Raw genomic sequence first — 26,540 nt, 5'->3', positions numbered from 1 at the left:
AAAATAATAAATATTCTGGGAAAAGAGGCTGTGCTGGGCCAGGTCAGAGCAGGCAGCCCTCAAGATGAGTATTTGCCTTGTGCTCTGCTGGCAGGAGGAAGGTGTTCTCTTGAGGAAGGAAAAAGCAACAAAAACCTCGCCACAAAAATAGATTTAGTCTGAAACAGAAAGGTGTTGGTGTTCATACTGGGTTGTTTCTACATTGTGCAACTCAGAGCCCAAGGATTTAGGGAGTTCACTGGTGACAGATGGGAAGAGAAGGGGAAATGGATTCAAGTTGCATCAGGGAGATGTAGGTTGGGTATCAGGAGAAACTTCTTTACAAAAAGGGTGGTTAAGCACTGGAAAAGGCTCCCCAGGGAGGTGGTTGAGTCTCCATCCCTAAATGTGTTTAAAAAATCATCTGGATGTGGTGCTTGGGGACATGGTTTAGAGGTGGGTCATCAAGAATAAGGTAATAGGGTTAGGATGAGCTTGGACTCCATGATCTTGAAGGTCTTCTCCACCCTGAGCAATTCTATGATTTATGTAAATGGTTATAAACTTCACACACAGACCTAATCTGTCTGATCACAAGTTTGATTCAATTTCAGGGGAAAACTAAGAGCAGGCAAAATCCATTTTGGGTATAACTCCCAGTCACAGAGCAGGCTTGTGAGTTTTCTGGGACTGGTTAGCTATTTCTGTAGCCAATTTCACTCACAGTCCACTTTCAGCTCTAAAACCAAAATCTATTCTTCCAATTTCCCACTTTCAGTCTTCCAAGTGCTCTCAGATCCACATGACAACAACATGCTCACAACCTGGCTTTTCTAAGCACCTTGGCTCCTTCCCTCTCAACCACAAGAGACTGCTATGGGGCAGCTGTCAACAAGGGAAAAACTTGCTGATGAGTGGTTGCCCCTTTTGGTGCAATCTTTTGGAGGGGTGTTCACTCACTGGAAACTCTACTGTCCTTTGACCTGGACTTTACAGCTGTTTAAAGCTTCATCTTTAAGCTTCATCTGGCTGAAACTGCATGCTTCACCTCCAGTTGCCTTGGTTTTCTGATCAGAAGAAAAAGACACATGTAAGAGATGTAAAAGCAAGTAAGCAGTGCTTGGGATTCTGCAGCCCTTCTCAACCCCACGTTCCACTTGGGACTGGAGGAATCTTCAACTAAAGCTTTTGCAAAACTGATGGTATTTCAAAAGGTATTTTGTCCTCACTGAACAGATTTTTAATGAACCAAAGTTTTGGTTGGAAAATTCCCAACCTTCTCAGCTATCAAGTGGTGCTGTGGAGCAAGGAGGAGATAGAGGGAAGGACAAGATTTCCTGCTGCCTGTAGATGCCTCTGAAAACACAGCCAGGCACTATTCAGGTGCTTTTCCACTCCTGAAACTATAAGGACTCAGAGTTTTGTTTGTAGGACATAGATTTTCTTTTATTATGAACATAAAAATTACTATTTTCATTCTACATTTTTCCCCTCCCCAGCGAGGGATTTTCTCATTACAAAAAATGCTTAATCCAAGTAAAAAACCATAAATTTTCATATATACATACATCCACAATGTCTCTGTACATCTGTTAATTCTGTACAACCAAGGCACCAGCAGAAGTGACAATGGCACATGCAGGACCTTTTTCCTAGAGACACCATTTCAAATTAGTTGGCAGGAACATTTCTGTTCTCAGAGAACCTATTTTACTGCTTTTTATCTTCCTCCCCCCTGGATGATGAGGAAAGAGGGAGGTCTGGGAGGGATCCCTTAACTGAACAGAGGTGAACGTGTACACCCATAATTCTGATTTCTCAGTAACTGCAACAGACTTCTTGCACTCAACTACTGCTCTAGGAAACACAAGCTGTAGCCAGCAGTCTTTGCTGCCTCTCTCAGCCCATTTTCATCCAGATGAGATGCTTGTGATACCTGACCAAATTTGGGAAGTCTTTTGTCAAAGAAATTTAACCCATATTTTGCCCAAGTAAAGGCTGAACAAAAATTAAAGCAAAGCCCTTCCAGAACCTGCTAATATTCTCATCATCAGTTGTTCTAACTGCTGATATAAAGTCTGCTGCCCTGGGGAAATAAAGGAGGAAAAAAAAGAGCAACTTCCAACCCAGTATTTGAGAAGGGACAAAATAAAAAAGTGCAATCAATAGCAGGGCCTTGCAGACTGTGATCAATACAGCTTTATTCCATATTCCAAATTTTTCAGCACAGCATCTTTCAAAACAGCTGGTGAAGGTGTAAACTCTCAAAGGATCTGTTCTGTGTTGAAATGAACACCAGAACTGAAAAATTGCCTTAAGCAGCTGTTAAAGCTTGCTATTCATACTGCTAAAATCTAATCTCAGAACAGGGTAAACACCACACTCAGCACTTTTAAGTTACAAGTGCAGCTGCAGTCAGAAAAATGAGAATAAAATGCCATCTTAGCTATGTATTTACACTTCACTCCCTTACCAACATATCAGATGCCTTTAGTTTATAAAAGTCTGTTTGCTTTTACCTGCCAAGAATCCAGAGAAAGAAACCTGAGATTTTCCTGCCTCTGTTAACACATGCTCCTTAGGTTAGAAGGTTGATTGCAGGAGTTTCTTTTCTAGCCTGCCAGACAGCCAGAAACAAATGATGCCTTTGTATTCTGCAGTCTGCTGGGAAGCACTGAGCAGCAAGAACCTTTGTGTCCCCTGCCACAAATCCTGCTGACAGTGAGGAGAACCCAAAGGAGACAATTCCCAGCTGTAACCCAGTGGCCTTCCACACTTTTAAGGCAACTGACCACTGACTGTTCTGAGTCTGCAGGAAAACAGAGGGAAAAGAGGGAGCACTGGAAACCAGGATGAGAGTGCAGGCAGAGTGAGATGATTCTTCTGCTTCCACTCCCCAGCTGGATTGCCTTTCCAGGCCTCTCACCCAACGCAGCAGAGTTGAACCCCTGGGGTTTCTCTTCCTCCAAGCAGCCAACTGCCTCCCCCTCACTTCTTTCTGCGGATCTTGGGCTTCTTCACAGGCCGGAGGTAAGGATTGTCTATCAGATTTTCCTCCCCATTTCGACTGCCTGACAGGGAGTTGTTCTGCTGTAACACTGAAGCGTTTTCCTTTTCGGGTCCTGAGTCATCCTGCCAGATTTAAAAACCAAACCAAAAGTATAAGCAACCAAAGTTAGGCTAAACAAGGCTTAGAAGTTCAAACCACAGAGCCTACAGGCACAGCAGATAATCAACAGCCAAGACAAACAGCAGCACACAAGGAGCTGCATTAAAGGTGAAAGCTCCTAAGTTTTTAACCTAAGATCCCTTTCAGGATCAGTGGGATTCTGGGACAATCCTCCCTCCCCAACCACTGAAATGAAGGTTGTACTGAAAGCTCACGATCCAACCTCATTTTGCACTGCACCCTGCAGAAAGTTCAAGAACCATGACCAAGTTTAGTCATTTACACCTGGTAAAACACAACCTGCTCTGACATTATCCACCCACTCTGCCCAGCTGCAAGGAGGACAAGCAAAGAACCAGGTTTCAGATGTTTAAGAAACAGCTGAGGCCCAAGAGACCTTGAGCTCTCAGGCTGGGCATACCGTGCTCATGTGCAGGGGGAGGTTCTCAGTGTCTGTCTGCTCATCTTGCTCAGATGAATCTGTTTCTTCCATTTGCTGCATCTCCAGCTCAGAGGGAAGAAGAGCTGTCAGGTAGGGCACAGTGAAAGGCCTGGCAGCAATCACTGGGGTCAGGGAAAAGGACAGAGTCAGCAAGCTGGAAGAAGGCTCCTCAAGTCAGAGATGATGCAGCATGAAGCCAACCAGTTACTCAGTCACCACTGGTTCTGGTTTTAAGCACATCCACTCTTTCCCTGTTGCTCCTAAGAACTAGGAATGAAATCCACTGTCCCTAAAAGATGGCAGTCTCTAGGTTCCTATTTTCTGAGGCCCCTTTATGTTTCCAGCCAAGGACACAGCATCACACCAACACAAAAAAACTCTTCCTGGCCTCCATAAAAATTCAATTACCTCAGAGGCTGAAGCCCCTCTGAGTCCCCCTTAACATAACACTGATACCTGCACTGTCAGTGAGCCCTGGGAAGGTGGGAATCCTCATCACTGCTTTGAAGACAGAAAAATGAGAAAAAACTTCACTGCCTACCACAAAAATGTAAGAGAAGTGACAGGGTTGGAGAGAGGCTCTGAAGTCAGCACCTGGCAGCCAAGGCCCCCTTTACCCATAGAAGACAGTGAGCCTTTGCTAAGGGAGGAAGCCTACCCTTTGGCTTTAAATCTATTTTTTATCTCCATTTGGAATAGAAACTTCCTCACTTCCCAACTTTCCTCAGTACCTCAGGAGGGCAAACACAACGTGATCATTCCGGGCTCACCTCCTGCAGCAGCAACAACTTTTCCTGGAGTATCCAGGAAAGTACCCAGGGAGAAATCTGTCACTTACAGCACAAAGTGGCCGAGGTAACTCACATGGGAATGTGCTCACATCATCCTTGAAGAGGCTCTGAGTTTCTCCTGTCTTGGCCATGAAACGTGTCAGAGCTCTCTCCACATCACGCCGCTGAGACGCTGCCTTTTCCCGCAGGACTTGGTAATCAGACACTGGCTCTCGGTACGTCTGGGGAGCAGAGATTAAAAAAAGATTAAAAAAAAGAACATTTGTCAGGCAGACAGATGAAGTTCAAAGCACTTCCAGGACACAGATGCAACAAGGCAAGCGTTGGGAATAAAAATGCAGAGGTTTTCAGGGAGCTAGAGGTGTCACTCAGCCAGAAATCTACAGCAGGGGCAAACAACGAGCAAGATTTTAAGGCAAGAGAAACAATCTTTTGGATAAATATTTACACACCATTCCTGGTGTCACTGACTTCAGACAGAGCCCAAACGGCACAGAAGTCTTTTGTCACTCACTGGTGTCTTGATGTAAGTGTGAGGATCTGGAAACTCAGGGAAATGGCCAGGGATGTGGGATGGATGTGGTTTGTTCTGCCCAGCTGTCAGAGCTTTGGGAGTCACGGGCTGGTTTGTCACAGGAGCTACAGGGAAAAAACAAATTCACACACAAAGATCAGCCAAGAATTAGCTTGATCTGAGCTAGGACCCAATCCCCAGAACCTTCAAAAGGGACAGAGCACATTCCATGAGCATCCCAGAAGGGGAACTGGGATTACTTCACCCCTCTCTCCCCCACAGAACAAACAAAACCATCCTGAGGCTTCTGATGTGCAAGGAGGATGGTGAAGGCAATTAATTGGGCAGGGGGTGCCTTCCTTCACCTATCACCCAGCCATTACAGGAATCCTCAACACAAACTGCATGTCCAGGAGCATCACCCATCAGAAAAACAGGAGCTCTGGATGCCAGCAGATGGGAATGCCAAATTATTTCTCATTTCCTGCATAAGAAGAGGAAGATTCCCCACGCACGGGCAGTGATCACCATCCTCTGGGAGCGTTTGGCATAGGCAGGGAGTGTTTCAACATTGAACCCTGAAATACAAAAGAGGAAAGAGAAATCACATCAAGAATTCACCCCATCAAAAATCCCTTCTCTTTGACTTCTCCAGAATTTTGTCAAGGGCTCCAAATCACATGAGAAAGCACTGTATATATTCATACCAGGTCTGCAGTAGCTGAGTGCCTGCCTGAAGCATCACACAAACTCTAGAAACATGGGGGGAAAAGATTTTTCCACCAATGCAGCACATCCCAAGTGTCTGCAACACGTGTAGCTGGCATTAGTGGGACCTACTAGTCCACTACTACTCAACTACTCACCCATTTCCACAAGAGTAACCACGATGTCTGAGAGCGTAGGCTGCGTTCTGGCTGTATGCTCACAGTAGGACTTTGCACTCCTTCCAATTTCAGAAATATCTGAGGGGAAAAAGAAAAAAAAACATCATCATAGATTCAATTCAGAGAGAGAACGTGTGGATCAGCCCAGCCCTGACTTCAAAAAACTGAATTTTTAGGAAATTTAGCACGGAATGAGAAATAATTCACAGAACCCAGTGGCTTCCAGTGTGTGTATTTAAAATTAAAGTAGGTGCAAAAGGACACCACAGATCAAAGGACAGACACTTTACATAAATGTAAAAGGCAAATCTGCATCATGGGTGTGAAAAAATACAGAACCAGATCACCTCCTGATTTCAGTAAAAAACATGAAATGGGAGAAGAACGGGAACAGGAATGGAGCCTGAACTCCCCAAATACCTGAAACTTCTTTATTTATTCTGGCAGCATCTCAGTACAGGGAGCTTAGTAGAGAACCTTGTGAGTATCTAGTGAGCACCTTGTGAGTATCTAGTGAGCACCTAATGAGTATCTAGTGAGCACCTAATGAGTATCCAGTGAGTACTCAGAGTACAAACAAGCACCTCTGAGCTCAGACACCTTACATCCAGCCTTGACATCATTAACACAAGACGCTGAAAAACGGGAAAAAACCAGCAAAACAATGAACGAGGTGACAAGAGAGAGCTGCCCGGGGGTGGCTGTGCCCCGGGGACACTCACAGCTCTGCAGCATCTCCGTCAGCGTCTCCACCGCCGCCTTCTCGGCGCTCTCGAACCCGGCCTCGGTCAGCAGGGAGCTGACCACCACCTGCAGGGTTCTCCTCCGGGCCAGGTAATAGTTATCCGCGGGGGTGGTGCCGAGCTTGCTGCCCGAGCGCTGCGGACACGGAACCCCCCCCGGCACAGCCCCGGAGCTCAGGGACACGGAGCCACCCCCGTGTCACACACACCCAGCTCACCACTGTCACCAAACAGAGCTCTGCGGGCACAGAGCAGGGATGGGACACGGTGGTGGTGCTGGGCTATTCATCTACACCTACACACGCACACGTGTGCACACGCACACGTGCACACACGCACACATACGTGTGCACACACACACATACACACGTGCACACACACACATGTGCATACATAAAGGTGCACACATACATGTGAGCACACACACATGAGCACACACAAACATACACGTGTACACACACACAGGCACACATGTGCACACACACACAGACACACACACACGCACACAAACACAGACATACACAAAGACACACACCCCTCCACACACACACATACATACACACACCCACACCCCGACCCCTCCACACCCCCCCCACACCCACACCCCCCCCACACCCCCCCACCCACACCCCCCTACACCCCCCACCCCCCCCCACCCCACAACCCCACACCCACACACCCCACACCCCCCCCCCACACCCCCACACCCCCACCCACACACACCCCACACCCCCCCCCCCCCCCCCCCCCCACACCCCACACACCCCCACACCCACCCCCACACCCACCCCCACACGAATCTGCGGCCCCTTTAAAAAAACCGCCCCCCTGCTCAGCCCCGCCCCTCCACCTCCCCGCCAGCCAATCCCAGTGCAAGAACCGAGCCCCGCCTCCCTCCTCTCACACAGCCAATCAGCGCCCCCCTCGCCTCAGCCTCCGCCTTAAAGCCCCACGCGCAGGCCGCAGCCGCCTCAGCGTCCCGGAGGCAGCGGCCGCAGCAGCTCCTCCCGCCTCTCCCTCCTTCCCCGCGCCCCACGCCCTCCCCGGTGGGTTCGGGTCCCTCCGGGGCTCCGCCGTTACCGTGCCGGAGCTCCCGGACGCTGTGTCGGCCATCTTGGAGCCATGCGGTGCGAGGCGCGCGTGCGTCAGGTGCGGCGGGTGCGCGGTGCGAGGCGCGCGGGGCATTGTGGGAGTTGTAGTCCGGGGGGCTGCGGGACCTCCCCGCACCGCCCCTCGCTGCCTCTCACCCTTCAGCGCTGAGCCCGCGGCAGCCTCGGGGCCTCTGGGCGCTGCCCGCACCCCCGTGGGTCCCGGGATGGTTCCGAGCGGCGGTGTCTGAGCCCGAGGGGTGAGGGTGTGAGGTTGAGTTCTCCGCGTCCCGAGGCTCCGGACCAAGCCCCTTCCACCTTCACCGGGGAAATTTGTGATTTTCTATTTCTTATCTGAGCTCTTAAGGGGCAGAGCTCCCACCCTGCACAACCTCGTGGCGTGGCATTAGAGTAACTCCCGTGGGGAAAGGATTTCCTGAAAGAGCTTGAGAAGCGCCCGGAGTCTGTAACCATGGGAGCGGCTCAGGCTTTCCTGGTGTAAGCAAAGTGTGCTCTGAGCTGAGACTCGGGGTAGCAGCCCGGCTGCTTTTAGATCTTTAGATCAAAGCTTTGGGGTCAGCTCAGCGGTTCAGAAAGAACAGGAAATCCCCAGACTACAACTTCCCCCCCCTCGCTTCCTGTGTCAGTGCATGAGTGGGAGAGCAAGAACGTTGTAAGAACCAATTGCTGCCTGGGAGAGAGGGGAAAAAAAATGATGTAAACACCAGCTGCCTTGCTGGAAGTTAAAGGTCTTGATCTCACTTGTTGTGGATGGCAACCCAGCTTCCACAGCCTGCTGGCTTTTCAGCAGGAAAAAGCCTCGAGCAGGTAGGGCAGAGGAAGGTGGAGGCTGAATTGTTAAAGCAAACGTGCCTGGAGGAGCAAAACCCTTGATCATCAAAGGTAGGAGGCAACAGCGTTTCAGAGACTGGAAATTAAGGGCAATTTAATGCTTTATGTGCTCAGGGACAGGGCAGACAGGTGGCAGGGGGCTGGTGGGTGTCATGGTGCTAAAATATGGGAAGTACCTTGAAATGGGTGTGTGGGAAGGGGCTGGTGCTGCCTGGGGATCTTGCTGCAGTTTCTAGATGTGAATTCCCAGGGTCTCAAGTGTTCTGCCAAGCCATGAGACAGCCACTTTGTCACCCCTTGGCAGGGACATCTGTCTCTGCCAGGGCTTTGTAGGGGAGGTGGGGTTGAGTTCTCAGCCCCTGAACATCTTGGGAAAAGAGAGAGAGAGATGCTGAACCCTTGTGGCTTCCAGCCAAGGAATTTCTGGAGGTCTTGCATGCTAGTGAGGAAGCTGACACTATAGATGAAAAAATGGGGGGAAATGTGAGCAGTTGATGTTGCTTGGCTGCAGTTTGCTGTGCAACCCTCAAAATTTGTCTGACCTCACTGGTTTGGCTGGGAAAGGTGAACGCTGCAGGTCTGGACTGAACACATCAGTGCTGTGCTTCTGCTGCAGAGACAGGCTGGAGGTGAGCCAGAAATGGGTGTAGGAGCCCTGGGGGGGCTTTCAGGTTGGTGGGAACTGTGTCTGGTACCATGGGAAGTGTTGTGTCCCTTGGTGTCATCTTGCCACCATGTTAATTCCACCAATTCCCAAGCAAATCCAGGGGCTGAGAACATGGGAAGCACGTGTGGACAGGCAGGTTGTGTGCATCAGGGCATGAGCAAGGCTTGCTCATAATGTGCCTCCCATCACATCCAGCAGGAGAAAAAAAGGAAAAGGAATCCTGATCATAGAATTGGCTGGGTTGGAAGGGACCTCAGAGCTCATCAAGTCCAAGCCTTGATCCACTCCCCCCGTGGTTCCCAGCCCATGGCACTGAGTGCCACATCCAGGCTCTTTGGAAATATCTCCAGGGATGGAGAATCCACCCCTTCCCTGGGCAGCCCATTCCAATGGCTGAGCACCCTCTCCAGAAAGAAATTCTTTCTAATGTCCAACCTAAACCTCCCCTGGCACAACTTGAGACCTCTTGTGCCCTCTTGTCTTGCTGAGAGTTGCCTGGGAAAAGAGCCCAACCCCCCCCTGGCTCCAACCTCCTTTCAGGGAGTTGGAGAGAGTGATGAGGTCTCCCCTGAGCCTCCTCTTCTCCAGCCTCAACACCCCCAGCTAAGGATTCTGAAACATCTCAGGCTGAAGGGATCATGGTTGGGAGCCTGTGGGGAGTGAGGGAGAAGCATTCAGGTGTTTGGGGTGGCTGCAGGTCAGGACCTGACTCTGCTCTTATCTCTGCTCTTAACTCCTTCACTCCCTCACCACACAGGGAGGAGGATGAGGGTGTTATTCCCCTCATCTTGGTGAGACTGTGAAGTCTGCAATAGAAATACAGCACAGATCTCTAACTCCTGCTTGGTTTATTGCCTGAGGACAGGTCCCTCCTTGAGCTTTTGTTTCCAGCACTTTCTAAAATCCCTTTCCAGCCTGGTATTTGCAGCCCTTGCCTTGAATGGAAGAACCTGACTTCCAGGCCCTGCCTTCAGGAGTGTTCAGGCATTGAATGTTGTTGTGTAAAGCAGACACAATCCTGAAAAACACTGCCTGAGACCCAACCCCCTTCTCCTGCTCTGGGAAATCAGCTGCTGCTCTGGAGAGCTGCTCAGCTTCTCTCTGCCCTCAGTTCTCTCTGAAACCCTGGGTTTTGTGTGGGGTTTTTTTCCTATGCAATCCTTGTCTCTGTCAGTATGGATGGAAGGTGCTGAGCACTCCTGGGGCATCTTTCTAGGAGCTGGAAACTGAAGCCTGGGCAGTTCATGAGAAAGTGGCACTGTCTTTTTTTCCTTTAGTTTTTGTAGGAAAGAAAGAGCCCTGCCAGAGGCAAGAGTTCCCTCTCCCATGTGTCAGCACTTCCCAGGTAGTTATTTCAAGCCCTGGCTCTGCAGCCAGCCTGCTGAGCAACCACAGCCAGACCTCTGGTTTTCATGTTCCCCTCTGTAAGTACTGCCATCCCTTGGGAGCTGCTTCCAGAGCTGACAGAAAGCAGCATCTGCCATGAAAATCCTTTTTTTGGGGACTCAGTACTCTTGGAAATCTCCAGAGCAGTGCAGTCCATCACAAGCAGAGTTTCCAGAGCCTGACAGAAATCCATAAATTTATAGATAGCCCTAAAATTGTGGGTACAAGGCCCCTCCTTCTGGCGTGGGGGCATCATTCTTCCCTTACACTTTGCTCCCCTCTGACTGGTGGGGTGGGAACAGAAAACTTGCAAAAAGCCCCAATGAGTCAGGGCTTGAAGAGTTCCTCAGAGGTCCCTGAAGTAGCTGGTAGCAGCCACTAGAGGAGATCAGTCAGCCAGGACAGGAGGGGACTGGAAAAAAGGAACCCTGCTAAAAGATGTTGCCAGGGATCCAAGCTGAAAGGGACAGAATTTGGAAGGGAACCCTGCTGGCAGTTTGTGTCCAGAGGTGGAGGGTGGCATCTTTCTTTCAGAGCTGCTGTGCACTGGGAAATGCCACTGGAAGGCTTTGCCAATCTCATGTCCCAGTTTCCTCTGGAGTGCTGTGAAATTGGTCATCTGGCAGCAAAATGAGAAAATGGTCTGGGTGCCTTCCTGGGCACGTTGTGTTTTCCCAAAGATTGGAACTTGCCTCTTGTTTCACATTTTTAGCAGAAAAAAAAAACAAAAAACAAAACAAACCCAAAAACCCAAAACACCACCACCAAAAAAACAAAAAAAAAAAACCAAAACCAAACCCTACTTTCACAGTGGGGTCAACCTGAGAAAGGAAAAAAAGTTCATGTGCTTTTCCTCTGAATGGTGTGGGGAATATTTAAAAGAAGTAAGAGTTAGGATTCCCAGCTGGGTTGACACTGAAGAGTTGTGTGACCCCAGACAAGACCTTGTTGAGGTCCAGCTGCCTGGTTCCTCTGATATGTACAGTATCAGAGGAAGCCCTAAAATATTCTGTTCTGATATGTACAGTATCAGGGGAAGCTCTAAATATTATATCTCTTCTCTTATATCTACCCTGATATGTACACTATCAGGGGAAGCCCTAAAATATTACATCTACTCTTATCTGTGTGCTCTAATTATCTATCTACTCTGATATGTACAATATCAGGAGAAGCTGTAAAACTTGTTGAAATTCAGGTTTAAAAAGAAAAATGGGAACTGATGCCTCTGGACTTTCTCCCTGGTTTGGGAGAGCCCAAGGCTTTGCAGGTTTTTGGGCCTGGGAGGTGCAGAAGAGCTGCCTGTGTGACCTTGGTGTTTTCAAACCACAACTGTGAAGAGAGGTAGGTGGTTAATCTGCTGGAAATTAGAGCTCAGTTTTGGGGTGAAACGGTGCAGGAAGTGTCAGGCCAAGTGACCTCATGTCCCTTTGTGCTCAGAAATTTCCTGGTGCCTCTGCCTTGCCCCTGAGATGTGCCCTGGACGTGCTCAGAGCAGAGGATGGAGCTGCTGCAGGTTGGTTCCAACCCTCAAAGGAGGAGGCAGCTCCAGGTCTGCCCCGAGCCACCCCAGCACTGTTGCCACCAGAGGGCACCTTGGGACCAAAATCTTCTTATTTTTGAGCCACTTAATTCGGAAAACAAAATAACTGTGTGTCCACTGAGCTGCTTGCAGCCCCCAGCTGTAGGATGCCACCAAAATCCTCCCTGCACCTGTGAGCCCCCAAAATCTTTGACTGAGGGATTTGAGAGCTTTTGTCGTGCAAGTGATGAGCATGTGCTGTGCAGATGAAGCCACTTTTAGGCAAGGAGGGACTAAAGTGCACATCAGATGAATGTTCTGGGTGGTTTTTTCCTCTAGTGACATGGACATATGCCCTGCAGAAAAAAACCTCACATGCAGAGAGCTTATAGTCATGTTGCCTCTATTTTCTTATTGATTTATTTACTATTTTGAGAAATATTGTTTGTTGGTGTTCAGTAACCTCCTCTGGAAAGCAGTGGTGGTGTTGGCAATAGATGTGCCTTAATTAAAGCCTCTAAGAAGTAAAATCCTTGCAGATTTCTTGCTGCTTTTATTTATTTTCTTATTTGGTAGAAAGAACTGCCCTGGCTGGTGGTGAGATGTGGGGCTGGAGGGGAACTCTCTGGAATTTCCATTCCCTTTCCAAACACCTGTAACGTGCACAGGGGGTGGGGAGGAGTTTCCAGAATGCAAAATGCATCTCAGTGAGCAAGTTGGGCATTCCATGGAGCTTCTCAGAATAAAGTTGAAGCTGTTTAATCAAACCTATCAATAACCACGAGGGGAGAAGGTGTTTGGTGGTCCAGGGCTTTTTTTGATCTCACAGAGCCATAACAAGATCCAGGTGCTGGGACTGCAGGGCTGGGCAGTTCAAAATGGGAAATCTGCTGCATCTCTTCCTAGGGGAAGGCAATTGGGCTCCTCCAGGGTGCAGAACACTCCCAAACATGTCAGGGCTCCCAATCGAGGCTGAAGATAGAGCTGTGGTTCAGCTGGGTGCAGCAGGGAGGTGTCTGGAGCCAGCTCCTCAGCAGGCAGATGGGGGCTGGTGTCCTGCTGAGGGGATGCTACAGGGCAGTGTCTGGAGCTGGTGTCTGGAGCTGGTCCCTGCCTCTCCTTTTCCCCTGCCTCTCCTTCTCCCATAGAATCATAGAATGGGCTGGGTTAGAAGGGACCTCAGAGCTCATCAAATCCAACCCTTGCTCCACTCCCCCCGTGGTTCCCAGCCCATGGCACTGAGTGCCACATCCAGGCTCTTTTGAAATATCTCCAGGGATGGAGAATCCACCCCTTCCCTGGGCAGCCCATTCCAATGGCTGAGCACCCTCTCCAGAAAGAAATTCTTTCTCATGTCCAACCTAAACCTCCCCTGGCACAACTTGAGACCTCTTGTGCCCTCTTGTCTTGCTGAGAGTTGCCTGGGAAAAGAGCCCAACCCCCCCCTGGCTCCAACCTCCTTTCAGGGAGTTGGAGAGAGTGATGAGGTCTCCCCTGAGCCTCCTCTTCTCCAGCCTCAACACCCCCAGCTCCCTCAGCCCTTCCTCACAGGACTTGTGCTGGATCCCTTCCCAGCCTCCTTGCTCTTCTCTGGACCTGCTCCAGCACCTCAATCTCCTTCCTGAGCTGAGGGGCCCAGAACTGGACACAGGACTCAAGCTGTGGCCTCCCCAGGGCTGAGCACAGGGGCAGAATCCCTTCCCTGGACCTGCTGGCCACGCTGTTCCTGAGCCAGCCCAGGATGCCATTGGCCTTCTTGGCCACCTGGGCACACTGCTGGCTCCTCTTCAGCTTCCTGGCAATCCAGACTCCCAGCTCCCTTTCTGCCACTCTGTGCCCAGCCTGGAGCTCCCCATGGGGTTCTTGTGGCCAAAGTGCAGGACCCGGCACTTGGCCGTGTTGAACCTCATCCCCTGCCTCTCCTTCTCCCCTGCCACTTGTGCAGGCTTCTCTCACCCAGTGTCTTCTTTTTCAAGTTGTAGCTCTGTAAGGATGAGCCTACAACAAGAAGAAGGGTCCCAGGAGCTCTGCTTGGAGCCGGAATGTCAGAGCATCTTTCCTGCTCAAAGCAGGGCTGGGCTGATGGGTATTTGCTGAGTTTTTTGTTCCAGCACCACTTAGCTGAGGCAAAGCTGTTCCTTCCCATTCTGCCAGCCCCCAGCTCTGGTTCTGAGTCAGTGCCATCTAATCCAAGCATGGAAACCCAAACCTCCAGGCTGGCCAGAACCTCTGCTGCCAAGAACTATTGCAGATCTCTGGTCAGCTCATCCTGGCTCATCAGTGACTCAGTGAATGTTCTGTCCCTGTTTGCCTGAAGCTTGCAGGATCCAAGGGTGATGAGGAGCTGGGTTAAATCTGCTTTTGTGCAACCAGTTAGATGTGAACTTTTTTTTTTTCTTCTTAGGAACCAGAGATGTTGGGGTTTGCTGAGAACAGGCAGAAGAACACTGCCAGGTTTAGGGGATGCTCTCTGGTGCAGATTCTTGCAGACAAATGGTCCTCACCTTCCCTCCAGCTCTGGAGAGGACAGCAAGTTCTCTGCCCAATCTTATCTGCAGGCTGTCAACCTGACATCCAGTCCTTGCTCTGGGCAAGCTGTGTGCAGCTGCTTTGGACATGCCAAATGCTGGATGGAACAGTCACTGCTGCAGTTCCTTGGTACTGGGATGCTGTAAATCAGAATATCCCCAAGGGTGTCAGGGACAGCCAAAGACATGTTCAGGAGAGAGCCAGTACTTGTCTGCCCAGCCTCTCTTGTGCCATCAAAAGCTGATGATCAGGCTGCTGGGGACCCTAAAACCAGTTAGAAGGACTCTGGGAGAAGGCACCTTGCCTTTTCCTTGTCCCTACCATGGACTGGTCACAGTTGGAGCCATATTTCTCACCCTAAACTTTTTCAAATCGTGAATCCTCCTTCTCTCATCCTTGCTCAAGAGGTGTCAATGCAATGTGTAATGGCAGCAGAAGCAGAACCAGCCCTGGTTGCCTCCCCCTGTACAAATAAACACTTGGTGTGTTTTATCTTGGTCTGTAAGTGTCTGCCTGGTGTTTAAATGTCACCCCCAGATGTCAGGGGGAGCACAGCACAGCAAGGTGGGCACTGCTGCTTTTGTCAGGCAGATGTCAGCATCAAAGCTCAGCCAGGACAATGCCTCCTGCGTGGTTTTGGGTTTTTTTTTCTCCTCCCTCTGTGGCTAACAACTTGCCAGATGAAGCCACCTTTGCTCTGAACCTTTGATATTTTGCAGAGTTGGGTGCTGGTGCTGGGCCCAGAGGGTGACAGCCTCACCCTGGAGCAGCACCAGCAGCTCTCCACTCAGCACAGCTGGGTTTCTTCCTCCTGCCTCTGACAAAAAGTTGCTATCATTTCAGGAAACCACACGGTGGGTGTTCTGTTTCTCAGAGCAGGGCTGGGGGAAGGAATCCTGCCAGTCCAGGGATGGGGTGGTGGGATGCTGCTTTTTTGCAGGATGGGCTGAGGGTAACTCCAGGCAGATGCTTTCCTTGGCAGGGATCTCCTTTTCTGAGCTCTTCCAATTTCCAAAGGGTGTAGAAGGTGTTGGGATGGACCCTGAAGAGCCCACATGCCTCAGCTGGCTCTTACACATGGACATGGTTTGCTAAAGTTCTTCAAGTTAGGACTGAGGGGGTTTTCCTCACTTTTGGAGATGCTTCCCACCATGATGAGTGATGTGATAGAGTTGGGCTGATCCCAACGGGATGAGGTTCAACATTCCAAGTGCCATGTCCTGCACTTTGGCCACAAGAACCCCATGGGGAGCTCCAGGCTGGGCACAGAGTGGCAGAAAGGGAGCTGGGAGTCTGGATTGCCAGGAAGCTGAAGAGGAGCCAGCAGTGTGCCCAGGTGGCCAAGAAGGCCAATGGCATCCTGGGCTGGCTCAGGAACAGCGTGGCCAGCAGGTCCAGGGAAGGGATTCTGCCCCTGTGCTCAGCCCTGGGGAGGCCACAGCTTGAGTCCTGTGTCCAGTTCTGGGCCCCTCAGCTCAGGAAGGAGATTGAGGTGCTGGAGCAGGTCCAGAGAAGAGCAAGGAGGCTGGGAAGGGATCCAGCAGAATTCCTGTGAGGAAGGGCTGAGGGAGCTGGGGGTGTTGAGGCTGGAGAAGAGGAGGCTCAGGGGAGACCTCATCACTCTCTGCAACTCCCTGAAAGGAGGTTGGAGCCAGGGGGGGGTTGGGCTCTTTTCCCAGGCAACTCTCAGCAAGACAAGAGGGCACAAGAGGTCTCAAGTTGTGCCAGGGGAGGTTTAGGTTGGACATTAGAAAGAATTTCTTCCTGGAGAGGGTGCTCAGCCATTGGAATGGGCTGCCCAGGGAAGGGGTGGATTCTCCATCCCTGGAGATATTTCAAAAGAGCCTGGATGTGGCACTCAGTGCCATGGGCTGGGAACCACGGGGGGAGTGGAGCAAGGGTTGGACTTGATGAGCTCTGAGGTCCCTTCCAACCCAGCCAGTTCTAGGATTCTATGTGGTGCAGACTTTTTGTCTGCTGCTGAGGAGCAATGAGACTGAAACCCCAGGACAGGAGGGCCTGGTTCTACCTTTGGTCTCTGCAGATAGCAAGATGCTTCACTTTCTGTATGGTTTTTCCCCACCTTTAAAATGGAAGAGAAAGAGCTTATCCATCAGTGATGTGTCTGGAACAGATGCCAAGTGAGGCAGGTGCTTAGTGTCACCAGAGTGGGTGACAAGAGAGGGGTTATGACAGCTGCCACCTTTATTTGCCCATTAAATGTGTCATTTTAAGAATACTGGTGTGGTGTTTCTTAGCCAAGTACTTTGAGGAAATGCCTGTGTCTGTAAATCTAAACACAAGAGTCTGAAAATCGTTTTTTTTCTTCCCAGTGGAAATACAGAAGCAGCAGCAATGGATGAAATGTAGGAATTTCTGCAAACTTATTGGACTTTCTCAAAAGCTTCAAGCTGAGTTTAGAGTTTGGGTTTGGATTGAATCTTGTTTGATCAAATCTAGCTCCCCATCCCCATTTTCAGATGAAATGAAAATTGTCACTATCAGGGCAAGAAGCTGATAAAAGATTCTTCCTAAGAACAAAGCCTTAAGTTTATTCATCTGGCCTTGAAAAAAAGGATCTTAAGAGTAAAAGTAGGGATCTTGGGAAGATATCCTGAAATAGGCAGTGGGGAGAGCAAGGAGAAGGAGGTTTATTAAATCACTTTAATATCATTGAAAGAAAATTAATGCTTTTTTTCCCCTTCCCCTCAAAGCAGTTGTTTATTTTTACAGCCTTTCTTGATTTTTAAAATGATTTGCATTTCATAGTGACCCTCAAAATCAAACACCCTTCAGAAAGTGCTTCCTTTGCCAACACAGAGGCATTTTCAGATGGGAATTGGATGCTTAAGGATCACTGTTTAAATGGGTGGGAAGTCCCAGCCAGCCATGTCTGTGCCTACATCTCCTGCCTGTGCCCATGGGAGAATCCCACTCTCCAGGTGAGAGGGATGATCAGGGCATCTTCACACTTCATGGAAGTGTGGGTGTTCCCACACTTCATGGGAAGCCTTGGGTGTTAAAAAAAACCAAAACTCTTAGCCCTCTCCTGCCTGTTCTTACCTCCTTGGCAGGCAAGAAAGGCTCCAGATCATGTCATGGAATAAGCCTGAGCTGGGAACACTTTTTTTTTTTTTTTTTCCCCTCCATATTGCTCTTTCCCCAGGAACCTGACCCAAAGTCCATTGATCTGTGGAAGTCTTGGATCAGTCAGACCAAATGTGACCTCAGAACTGAACCCCCCAGACCTCTGCATCCCTCCAGACTCTGGGGTAATGTCCCTCCTCCCACTCTGGGGGTTCAGAAGCAGCAGTGAGAGACACAAGGGGTGAGGCAGAGATAGAGGGTGGCAGCAGCTGGTCAGGATGTGTTGCTGATTCTGTGACACCTCCCACCCTTTTTGGAAATCAAGAGTTTGGAGAAAGACAGAGAGAAGAAAGAGTGGCTGATAAAGCTTGGTGTAGATGCCAGCCCTGTCCCCAGGGGGCTGTGACCCACTGCCTGTCTCTGGGGAGCCACAGCAGCTGGGAGGCAGTGATAGGCTTGGCTGCTTATTCTGCCTCTTCACCTCCCTGCTCTGGCCATGGGGATGGATATCATCTCCCTTCCTTCCTCCTTCATGTCTCTGTCTCTTCCTCTCTAAGTCTGAAGCTCTCTCCATAACCCCAGTTCAACTTGCTCTGTGCTCCCTGACCTTCTGTTGAGCAGCTCTTGATGTCCTGAGGGTCCCACCTGGTGGTGGTGGGCTGGGAAATCCCAGAGTATTCTCTGTCCTAGGAAGGGCAATTTTGAAGAGGAAAAAAAAATATTGTTCGTGGCTAGAAACTGTTGACCCTGGACCATCTTCCCAGGACAAAGTTTTCCTCAGAGCATGACTTATGTCACCCCATCAAGCCAAGAAGCTGCTGGTGTCCCCAAAGTGTAACGCAGAGGGTATTCCCTGGAGCTCAGGATCACACATTTCTGCAGCAGAGAAGTTGCTCGGGCTGGGAAGAAGCAAAGCTGCTCCTGGGCTTGATGTGGGAAGAGTTTTCTGTGGCTCCAGTTTGGCTGCAGGGCAGGGGAGCTCCAGGACTGAGGGCAGCAAGGAGTCCAGGAGGGTAGCACAGGGCTGTGCTGGGGAGAGAAGGCTCCTGGGGCAGGGAGGACTGAGACCTCCCCTGGTTTTAGGAGGTTTGGATTGGGAAGGCATTTGCAGTCTGGGAGAGGCTGCATTTCCTCAACCTCCCCAACATCAGGGTCTATTTTGGGGTAAATATTTAAGACTGGGTCTCTGATGTTCTGATGCACTGAGTTCCCACAGCCCAAAGAAAGGTTCTGTGGGCTCAGGGTACACTCTGGGCTGTGTTGCACATGCAGACAACAGTCACCATGTCTTGTTTTGTTTCTTTTTTCTTCTCTGAGAACTGAAGGGGCTGCCCACATCTGGCTGTGGCAGTTAAACAGGCAGGATGTAATCACAGACTGAGAGAGGAGGCAGAGAGAAAGGAGAGGAAAAGGGGGAGAAACCCCCAAGCACCTGCTTACCCCAGCCAGGGTGCCCCATCCTGGGCCAGGACCAAGAAATCCCCAGCTGGAAGAGAGGGCACAGGGGGGACTGAGCTGCCCAGCTCCTGCCTGGGTGGAAAGTGAGGTGCTTGGGACCTTTTTTTTTTTCCTTTTTTCCAAAGGTTTCTGACATCTACAGCTGGGGTGGAATGGAAGCATGAGAGGAGCAATCAAAGGGCCCAGGGCTGGCAGAGAGGTTGCTGCGTGGCAAGAGGTTTCCAAAAGGGCATTTGCAAGATTGTGATGGGGATGTGTTGGGAGCTGAGGCCAAGCTGATGCCTCAGCTGCCTCTTAGAAACCAGGAGATCTCTTAGAATCATCACAGAATTGTCAGGGTTGGATGGGACCTCCAAGCTCCCCCAGTGCCATGGGCAGGGAAACCTCCAACCTGATCAGGTTGCTCAGAGCCCTCTCCAGCCTGGCCTTAAAACCTCCCAGGGATGGGGGGAGCAGCTTGTTCCTTGTAACTGTGTGTGTTACAGAGGTTTGAGCAGCTCCTGTGTGGAGAAAGCTGGCTGGGCTGGTGGTCCTTGGGTCCTGCCTGCTGCAGGTCTCTTTGCTCTTCCCCCAGGGGCAGGGTAAGCATCATCTTCCTAAGCCAGGGCAGCAAAAGAAATTTGGGAAAAAAAAAAAAAAAAAAAAAAGCAATACACAAGGTCCAAAAGAGAGGTGAAACTTGGCTCTCCTGAGGAATCCCTTGGAATCAGGACTTTGGGGCTGGAACTCGGAATTGGGGAACCCCACAGAATCCCTGAGGAGCTGGCTCTTCCCAGCAGGAGCTGAGTGTTTTGATGAGTGGATGATGGGTTTTGTTTCCCCCCTCTGCTCATCTTTTGCAGTGGATGAGCAACTTAGGGACAGCAGTTTTCCCCCTAACCTCCCCCTCCCTCTTCTCCCTCCCCTCCTCTCTCCAACCTGGTTATCAAGGAGAGCAGAATTGACATGTGATAGGTCCCAAGATAGCAGCAGCATCACAAAGAATGTAAGGAACAGCTTGGGGGGGTGGGCAGAAAGCCCCCAAAGAGCTGAGCAGGGTATCTGGTGTCCCCAGGTGCAGACCTGCCTTCTGCAAAGGGTTAATGGTGCTGCCAGACTATGGAGCCCTTTTTGAGCAGTTTGGAAATCTGATTGTCTTTTTTGCAACTAAGGGAGGTTTTTATCAACTTCCTCTTTGAGAGCAGAAGTCAGAGGCAGCACCAGGGCAGGAGTGCAGCTCTCCATCCTTCTGCCCTGTGCCCTTGGGCAAATGGGAAATCAAGGGTGTAGGGACCAGCCTCAGGGTTTCAGGAGATAAATCCCATTTTATTCTTTGCAATAGGGTTTAAGGAAATAGAATCCCATTTTATTCTTTGCACCAGACTCCAGGCCATCCTGGTTGCAGGTCTTGCCCATGAGGAGGGTTCTTGGCTGGTGCTCTGTCTCAGACTCCTGCAAAGCAGCAAAATACCAGTTTTGGTGCCTCTGTATTGCCCTGGTGCTGAGTCCTGCACTGCTGCTCCATCTCCCTAATCAGCCAAGGCCCAGATCAGCTCAGGTGTGGTGCTTGTGGTGCCATCATGAGGAGTGAGGAGCAGCAAATCCCTGGGCAGGTGGCTCCATCCTGCATTTCTGCTTCCAGAGTTGTCCCCAGGAAGCTTTTTGGTGGCCCAAGACAGGCAGAGTGGAGCAGGTCCCCTGCTCCATGCAGATGGACGTGGATCTGCTGGTTCTAACCCAGGAACTGCCTGCACAGTTGGTTTTATTCCTTTCTGGATGTGTCTGGGGGTTTCTCTTGCCAGGGCCTTTCACCTGAAAGCAGACTGCCCCAAACTCAGAGGTTTGCACCCTCCAGGACAGCTCAGGTTTCTATTCACATGTGTTAGGGGGAAGCACAGATGGACTCCAGGCTCATGGAAAGTACCTTTCAAACCAGCCCTCTTTAGATTCCTACCCTGAGCCAGAAAATAAATACACAAAGATGGGAGGTCTGCCCTTTTTGTGTGTCTGTGCCTGATGTATTTAATTGCATTGACAATTAGAGCCCAGCTCAGCCTCTCCACTGGAAATACCCCAGAAAGTCTCAGATTTTGCAGAGAATTTCCCCAAATTCTTCATCTGGGGAGATGATACTTCTCATCTTTACCCAGAAGCTGTCTCAGCATTTTTTTTCCTGTTAGGAGAGAGCCCACTGTGTAGCCCTGGAGTGGGGGCTCCGGGTCTGTAGGTCCCTTGTCCTGCCTCATGGTGGGTGCAGGAATGATGCAATCCTGATATTGCAGAGAGGAGCTCAGCTCTGCCTGACACACCAAGAGCTCAATGGAGGATGAGAGAGGTGGTGACAGCCCCAGAACTGGAAAAATTTTGTCCTCACAGCTGTGACAGTGTGTGCAGGGGAACTCCTGCTGAGATACAGTGCTACTCACAGTCTCTTCAAAGCTCTTGTGCCCCATTTTTCTGCCTCGTTTGCAGTTGGGTTTTTCAAACCTGATGGAACTGTTTGAGCTTTCTGAAACTGTCAGCTTGCAAAACTAAAGGGTTAAACAAGGGTGCAGGGTGGCCCTAAATACTGCAGACCTCTTGGGTGCCTGAGGAGCACCAGCATAACCTCTGCTCTCTAAACTCTCTCACTTGCTCCAAACCAAGGCTTTGCAGGTTTAGCTCAAAGCATCCTCCCCGTGTTCAACCAGATGCAGCTTCCTTAGGCTCCTGGCTGTGCCTGCGAGGGCTTGGCTGAACCAGACCTGCAGGTGCAAGAAGTCAGAAGAGCTGGGGAGTGGAAACTGCTCTGGCTTTAGGGCACCCTCAGCACTGATGTTCAGCTGTGCACCCAACCATCAATCTCTGCAGGTGAGCAGAGATCGTTGCTGAGCATCTATTTTCTCCTTCTGAGATGTTCCTGTGCAGGAAATAAATAAACATTTATGCATATTTTGACCATATCTGTCAGGGAATGGGGCTAAAAAACAAGTCTGCATATTGTGGGGCTGAGCTCTGCCCCAGGGTGCAGGTGGGAGCCCCTTGACAGCAGTGGGGTCTCAGGGGTGTAACTGGGGTGTAAAAGTCTTGAAGCCTTTTGTATCTTGCTGTCTCAAGTGCTGGCACAGGGGGTGCACCCTGCAGCCCTTCCATCCCTAGTGACAGGCTGAAATTCCTGCTTTGGGAAGAGGAGGGGCTGAGTGCTCTCTCCTGCTTCCATCAGGGAAGGATCAGGATCAGAATCAGCCAGGATTTTGATGGCTGGAACTGCAGAGGGTGGGAATCTGCTCTTTGTCTTGCAGCATCTCCTAAACCCATCCAGGAGGAAAACCCTGGCAAGGTCAGAGGTACAAATGCAGAGTTCCTGTCCAGTTTGAGTTCGTGAGGATGAGTGGTAACCTCAAGCAGCACGTGCCTGAGAATCAGACATCTACAGGTGACATGAAATTTGTCACACAGAGCTGAGGAAACCTGCTGACCCGAGTAGGAGTTTCCAGGGCACGTTGCTGGTGTTTCTGGTGCCTCTGTTCACAGTAATAGCTGACACTGAGATTAATGGGTCTCTCCTCTCTCAGACAGATCAGAATCTCTGTCCTGAAACAATTCAAGCAGACACTTGGCATCACTTCATAACAACACAGTAGCAGGGGACAGCAATAGAGAAGGGAGTGCATGGCTGTAGGAGAAGGGAGCTGCTCTGGCAGAGAATCAGCAGCCTCTGAAAAAAATAAATAAAAAAAAAGTTTTTCCTTGTGGAGACAAAAAGAAGTGAAAATATTCCTATTGGGAATCACAGCCCCAGCAGCATGGGTCTCCAAAGCACTGGGCAGACAGACAAGGCAGACTGGGTTTACTGGGGTAGTTCAGGCAGCCAAACAACAGGTATGGTGCCCTGTTTAAAGCAGAAGGACTGGGGCAGAGTCTTGTCACAGGTATTTCTCTCCAGTCCTATCCCAACCTTTGGCATCAGCTTTTCCCCTGGGGGCAGGAGGGGAGGGGGTGTTTGTGTTCCTGGAGGCTGTGGCAGAGGATTTGTACCCAGGGGGATGCTCTGTGGAGGTAGGATGTTTTCTGTCTCTGTTTCCACACGCTGGTTTCCTCCTCTACATTGGGCATTAGATTGGATAACCAGGATTTTTAAACCTTAGGAAAACTCTAGTCCCTGCCTTTCCTCTTCCCCTGGTACCTTTTTGGTGCTTTAACAAATTTGGCACAGCAGCAGCAGCATCTGCAGCTCAATTTTCTGAGAAAACTGTGGCAAGGTGGTGGTTGTCTTACAGCTCCCAGCCATCCCATAGAGGAAATTTTGGATAGGAAGTGAAGAGCAACTTTTCCCATGGGAACTACAGGAGGAGGCAAACTGAACTGAATGGAGGCCTCATAAATCAAAGACTTTCTGCACCACAGCCCTGGGCAGCTGGTATTTAGATGCCCAGTCAAGAATTAAAAAAAAAAAAAAAAAAGCCACAAAATGCAAAGAGAAAAAAAATTTAAAAAAAAAAAACCTCCTCCCATCAGCCTCAAAGTGCTGTGCTAGGGATGACTTGGAACCTGTTTGCTGAGGGTGATGCAGAACCTCAGTCCCACAGGGCTGAACCCTGACAGAGCTGTTCCTGCTCCTCACTTCCCCTCCTGGGGAGAGGGATGGGGCTCAGGCAGGACAGCTGGCAGGGATAGCTGTTCCATGGAGCCAAACTGGCTGTTTTCTCCACCCAGAAGCAGCAGCAGTGTTTTCACATTTCTACATTGATAGAGCACCTCAGGTATCATCAAATTCATCCCAGTTAAGCTGCAGGGATGGGATTTTCCAAAGCTGTGATTATTGGCCTCAGCTGGGAGCAAAACTTGCAGCAGCTGTGATGGGAATAAAGTTCAGCACCCTGGGAGCTAGGAAGGCCCAGGGAGATGGGATTCAGTACCTGGGATCATAGTGCTCCAGCTACCACCATCAAAGCACCTTCTGACTTCTCACTGATGAAAAGCAGGAGGTTGTTTTCCCCCAGCAATCAGTTCCCAGCCCCCTCCAGTGCTCTTTCCCTGACAGTTCCCAGCTCTGAGCTGATAATGGGTATTTATTTCTCTGTGCCTTAGCCCAGCCACCTCCAGCTCAGTGTCCCCTCCCTTTTACCCCTCACCTTGGGCTGTGGAGGTAAATCTGAGGCTTTGTGCCAGCTCTCAGCACCTGGATGATTCCTGCCCTCCTCAGATGCTCCTTCTCTTCCCAATCCTGGCAGTCTGCAGCAGTGCCAAGCATCTCTGTTCCTGCAGTGGGTTCTCCTCTGCCTGTCCCTATCTTCTGCTGCAAGCTGCCTGCCTGCCCTTGCACAGCCCCCTCTGAAGTGCAATCAGCTCTTTCCCCCACTTTGCTGCCCTTGGGCTTCTCTGTTTGCAGGGATAGGAGCTTGCCAACACCCCAGGGCAACCTCTCCCTCTTGCCTGGGCACCCAAAGGCAGTGCCAGGGCTTTGCTGCAGCTCTATCAGGCACTGGACCCAGGCAGTTGTTTGTCTGGGGGCTGCTGGGTTCCAGGAAAGCCAGGCAGGGAGATGATGGGAGCAGGAGAGGACTTTTTCCTTATCTCTGCCCTTTCTGGCATGGGTGCACGCTGCAGGGAGGCCTCCAGGGCCCAGATAATGCAGGACCTGGGATGCACGATTAGGAATTGAGGCACTGGGGACACCATCTGCAAAGAGCTGGTAAAAACCTGAGAGGTGGCACTGAGGAAAGAGGGGAGAAAAAAAAAAAAAAAAAAAAAAGAGAGGGAAGTTTCCTCTGCAAATGGTGCTGGAAAGCCATGGGGAAGGATGTGTGTTATCTGGTGGCTGTGAAGGACTTAAATCTTGTTCCCAGATTTGGATCTCTCTCCTCCTACTTGTGTGAGGTTTGTGGAAAATGTTCCTGAGCTGTGGGAGGTTTATTTGCCAACCTTGTCAGAGCAGTGGATGTTCTTACAGAATTGTACACTGGTGCCTCTACCTGCCCAAGGCAGACCTGAAAGCAGCCAAAAAATGAAGAATTACTGAGAAAGGGAGGACAGACACAAGGCAGCAGGACTGCATGTGGCTTCTTCCTTTGGAAAACAAGGCTGGAAGTGCTGAAAGGCCTTGGGTTCATCCTGATGCAGAACAGGAAGATTTTTGTGGGATGGGAAAAATATTTCCTGCCCAGCTCCAGTCTGTGCCACAGCAGTGGAGGGAAATCCTGGGCTGCAGCAGCAGGGCCTGGACAGACAGAGAGGACCACAGGGGCTGTTTGTGTCCAGCAAAATTCCCCTTTTCAGTGTCACAGCCAAATCCTGCTTCTCCCACTCCACAAAGGACAGGCAGGATGACCTGGAGGGAAGGAGGGAAGGAAGGAAGGGGAGATTCACTGGTCCCTAGAGCATACAGATGTATTTCTTGTTAGGTAGAAAAAGCACTTTCCTGGGCCCTGCAGAAAAAGATCTCAATTTTTGTGTTTTGCTGAGGCTTCTCCTTCTCTGGAGCTCTTTGCAGGTCCTGATCCCCAGTTCTGATGCTGATCCCCACCCTGCACTTTCAGGAGCCATGGACCAGGGGGACTTGGGGTCAGCTGGGGTGTAGCCTGAGCTCATTATCTCTGTGGGCAGTTAAGATGATTACAATTATTATTTTCCCAGATTGTTTGGGTTTTTTTCCTTCTCCTTTTCTTTACTATTTAATCTCTAATGACCCAGCTCTGATTTCCTTTTTTTTTAGTTAATTGCAGAAGCCTCAGTTTCTGTGTTTCCATTTTATTTTCTTAGGGCTGTCACTGATACAGGGAATTTCTCTGCTCCCCAGGATGCTCCCCTGGTAACCACTGGGGCTCTGAATTTCTGGTGGGTTCTTGCTTCACCAATGGAAAATGTTCCTGAGCTGGGGGAGGTTTATTTGCCAGCATGGTCAGAGCAGTGGATGTTCTTATCCCAGTCTGGTCATGGAAATGCTTTATTTTATACACATACTGATTGAAATATCAGTTTAAGTTGTTAGTTTGAAGCTGTGGCTGCCCCATCCCTGGCAGTGCTGAAGGTTGGATGGGGCTGGGAGCAGCCTGGGCTGGTGGGATCCACTCATTCCATTGCACAATGTTGTTTCAGGAAGAATTAAATCCTTTGCTTGTTGATAAAGGGAGCCTCGCAGCACCTTTCACTTGGGATTTTTGCCCCATCTTGAAGGCCTTGAACACAATTAACAAATGAAGATCATTAATCATTAATCCCCTAAATATGAATGGAGTAGGCTTAGTGCCAGGTAAAGGGCAGAATAAATGTGTTTGCTGGACTTCCACTGGCAGCAGTTCTGCTGAGTTCACTGGAGACTTGGCACCTCCTTTATCTGATTTATCTGGAGGGAAACTGAGGCACGTAGCAGCTCAGTGGGCTGCCCAAGCTACTGAGCAAGGCAGAAAAGCACTAGGAAATTTATTTCCAAGCCCTGACACTTTGTGGCTTTTCCCAACATACACTT

At 50.1% G+C, this 26,540-nt stretch overlaps 2 protein-coding genes across 2 annotated transcripts in view; one reads left to right on the top strand and one right to left on the bottom strand.

Moving 5' to 3' along the window:
- Positions 1–1,398: 1,398 nt before the first annotated feature.
- On the bottom strand, positions 1,399–7,734 carry TAF8 (TATA-box binding protein associated factor 8). The gene is made up of 8 exons (XM_071768766.1): positions 7,606–7,734; positions 6,505–6,661; positions 5,762–5,860; positions 5,411–5,473; positions 4,896–5,020; positions 4,455–4,602; positions 3,570–3,712; positions 1,399–3,111 (listed from the first exon to the last, which is right to left on the bottom strand). The coding sequence occupies exons 1-8, from the start codon at positions 7,708–7,710 to the stop codon at positions 2,968–2,970; spliced, it is 984 nt and encodes a 327-aa protein (XP_071624867.1). The 5' UTR covers positions 7,711–7,734; the 3' UTR covers positions 1,399–2,967.
- A 691-nt stretch (positions 7,735–8,425) lies between these two features.
- The window catches only part of CCND3 (cyclin D3), a 42,531-nt gene continuing 24,416 nt past the window's right edge, over positions 8,426–26,540 (top strand). Inside the window, exon 1 of the mRNA XM_071768763.1 lies at positions 8,426–8,516. The gene's annotated coding sequence lies outside the window, so the exon portion shown is untranslated. The remainder of the gene's footprint in view (positions 8,517–26,540) is intronic.

The sequence above is a fragment of the Heliangelus exortis genome, chromosome 25 (assembly GCF_036169615.1).
Source record: "Heliangelus exortis chromosome 25, bHelExo1.hap1, whole genome shotgun sequence".
Taxonomy (NCBI): domain Eukaryota; kingdom Metazoa; phylum Chordata; class Aves; order Apodiformes; family Trochilidae; genus Heliangelus; species Heliangelus exortis.
The sequence above is the reverse complement of the archived record's forward strand: the minus strand, read 5'-3'. Positions and strand labels throughout refer to the sequence as shown.

Coding starts and splice junctions, on each gene's coding strand:
- TAF8 (XM_071768766.1), bottom strand. CDS start 7,710: ATGCCCCGCGCGCCTCGCACCGCGCACCCGCCGCACCTGACGCACGCG. Junction 5,861..6,504: donor GACGGAGATGCTGCAGAGCT/GTGAGTGTCCCC, acceptor TTTTCCCCTCAG/ATATTTCTGAAATTGGAAGG. Junction 5,021..5,410: donor GAGGATGGTGATCACTGCCC/GTGCGTGGGGAA, acceptor TTTTCCCTGTAG/CTCCTGTGACAAACCAGCCC.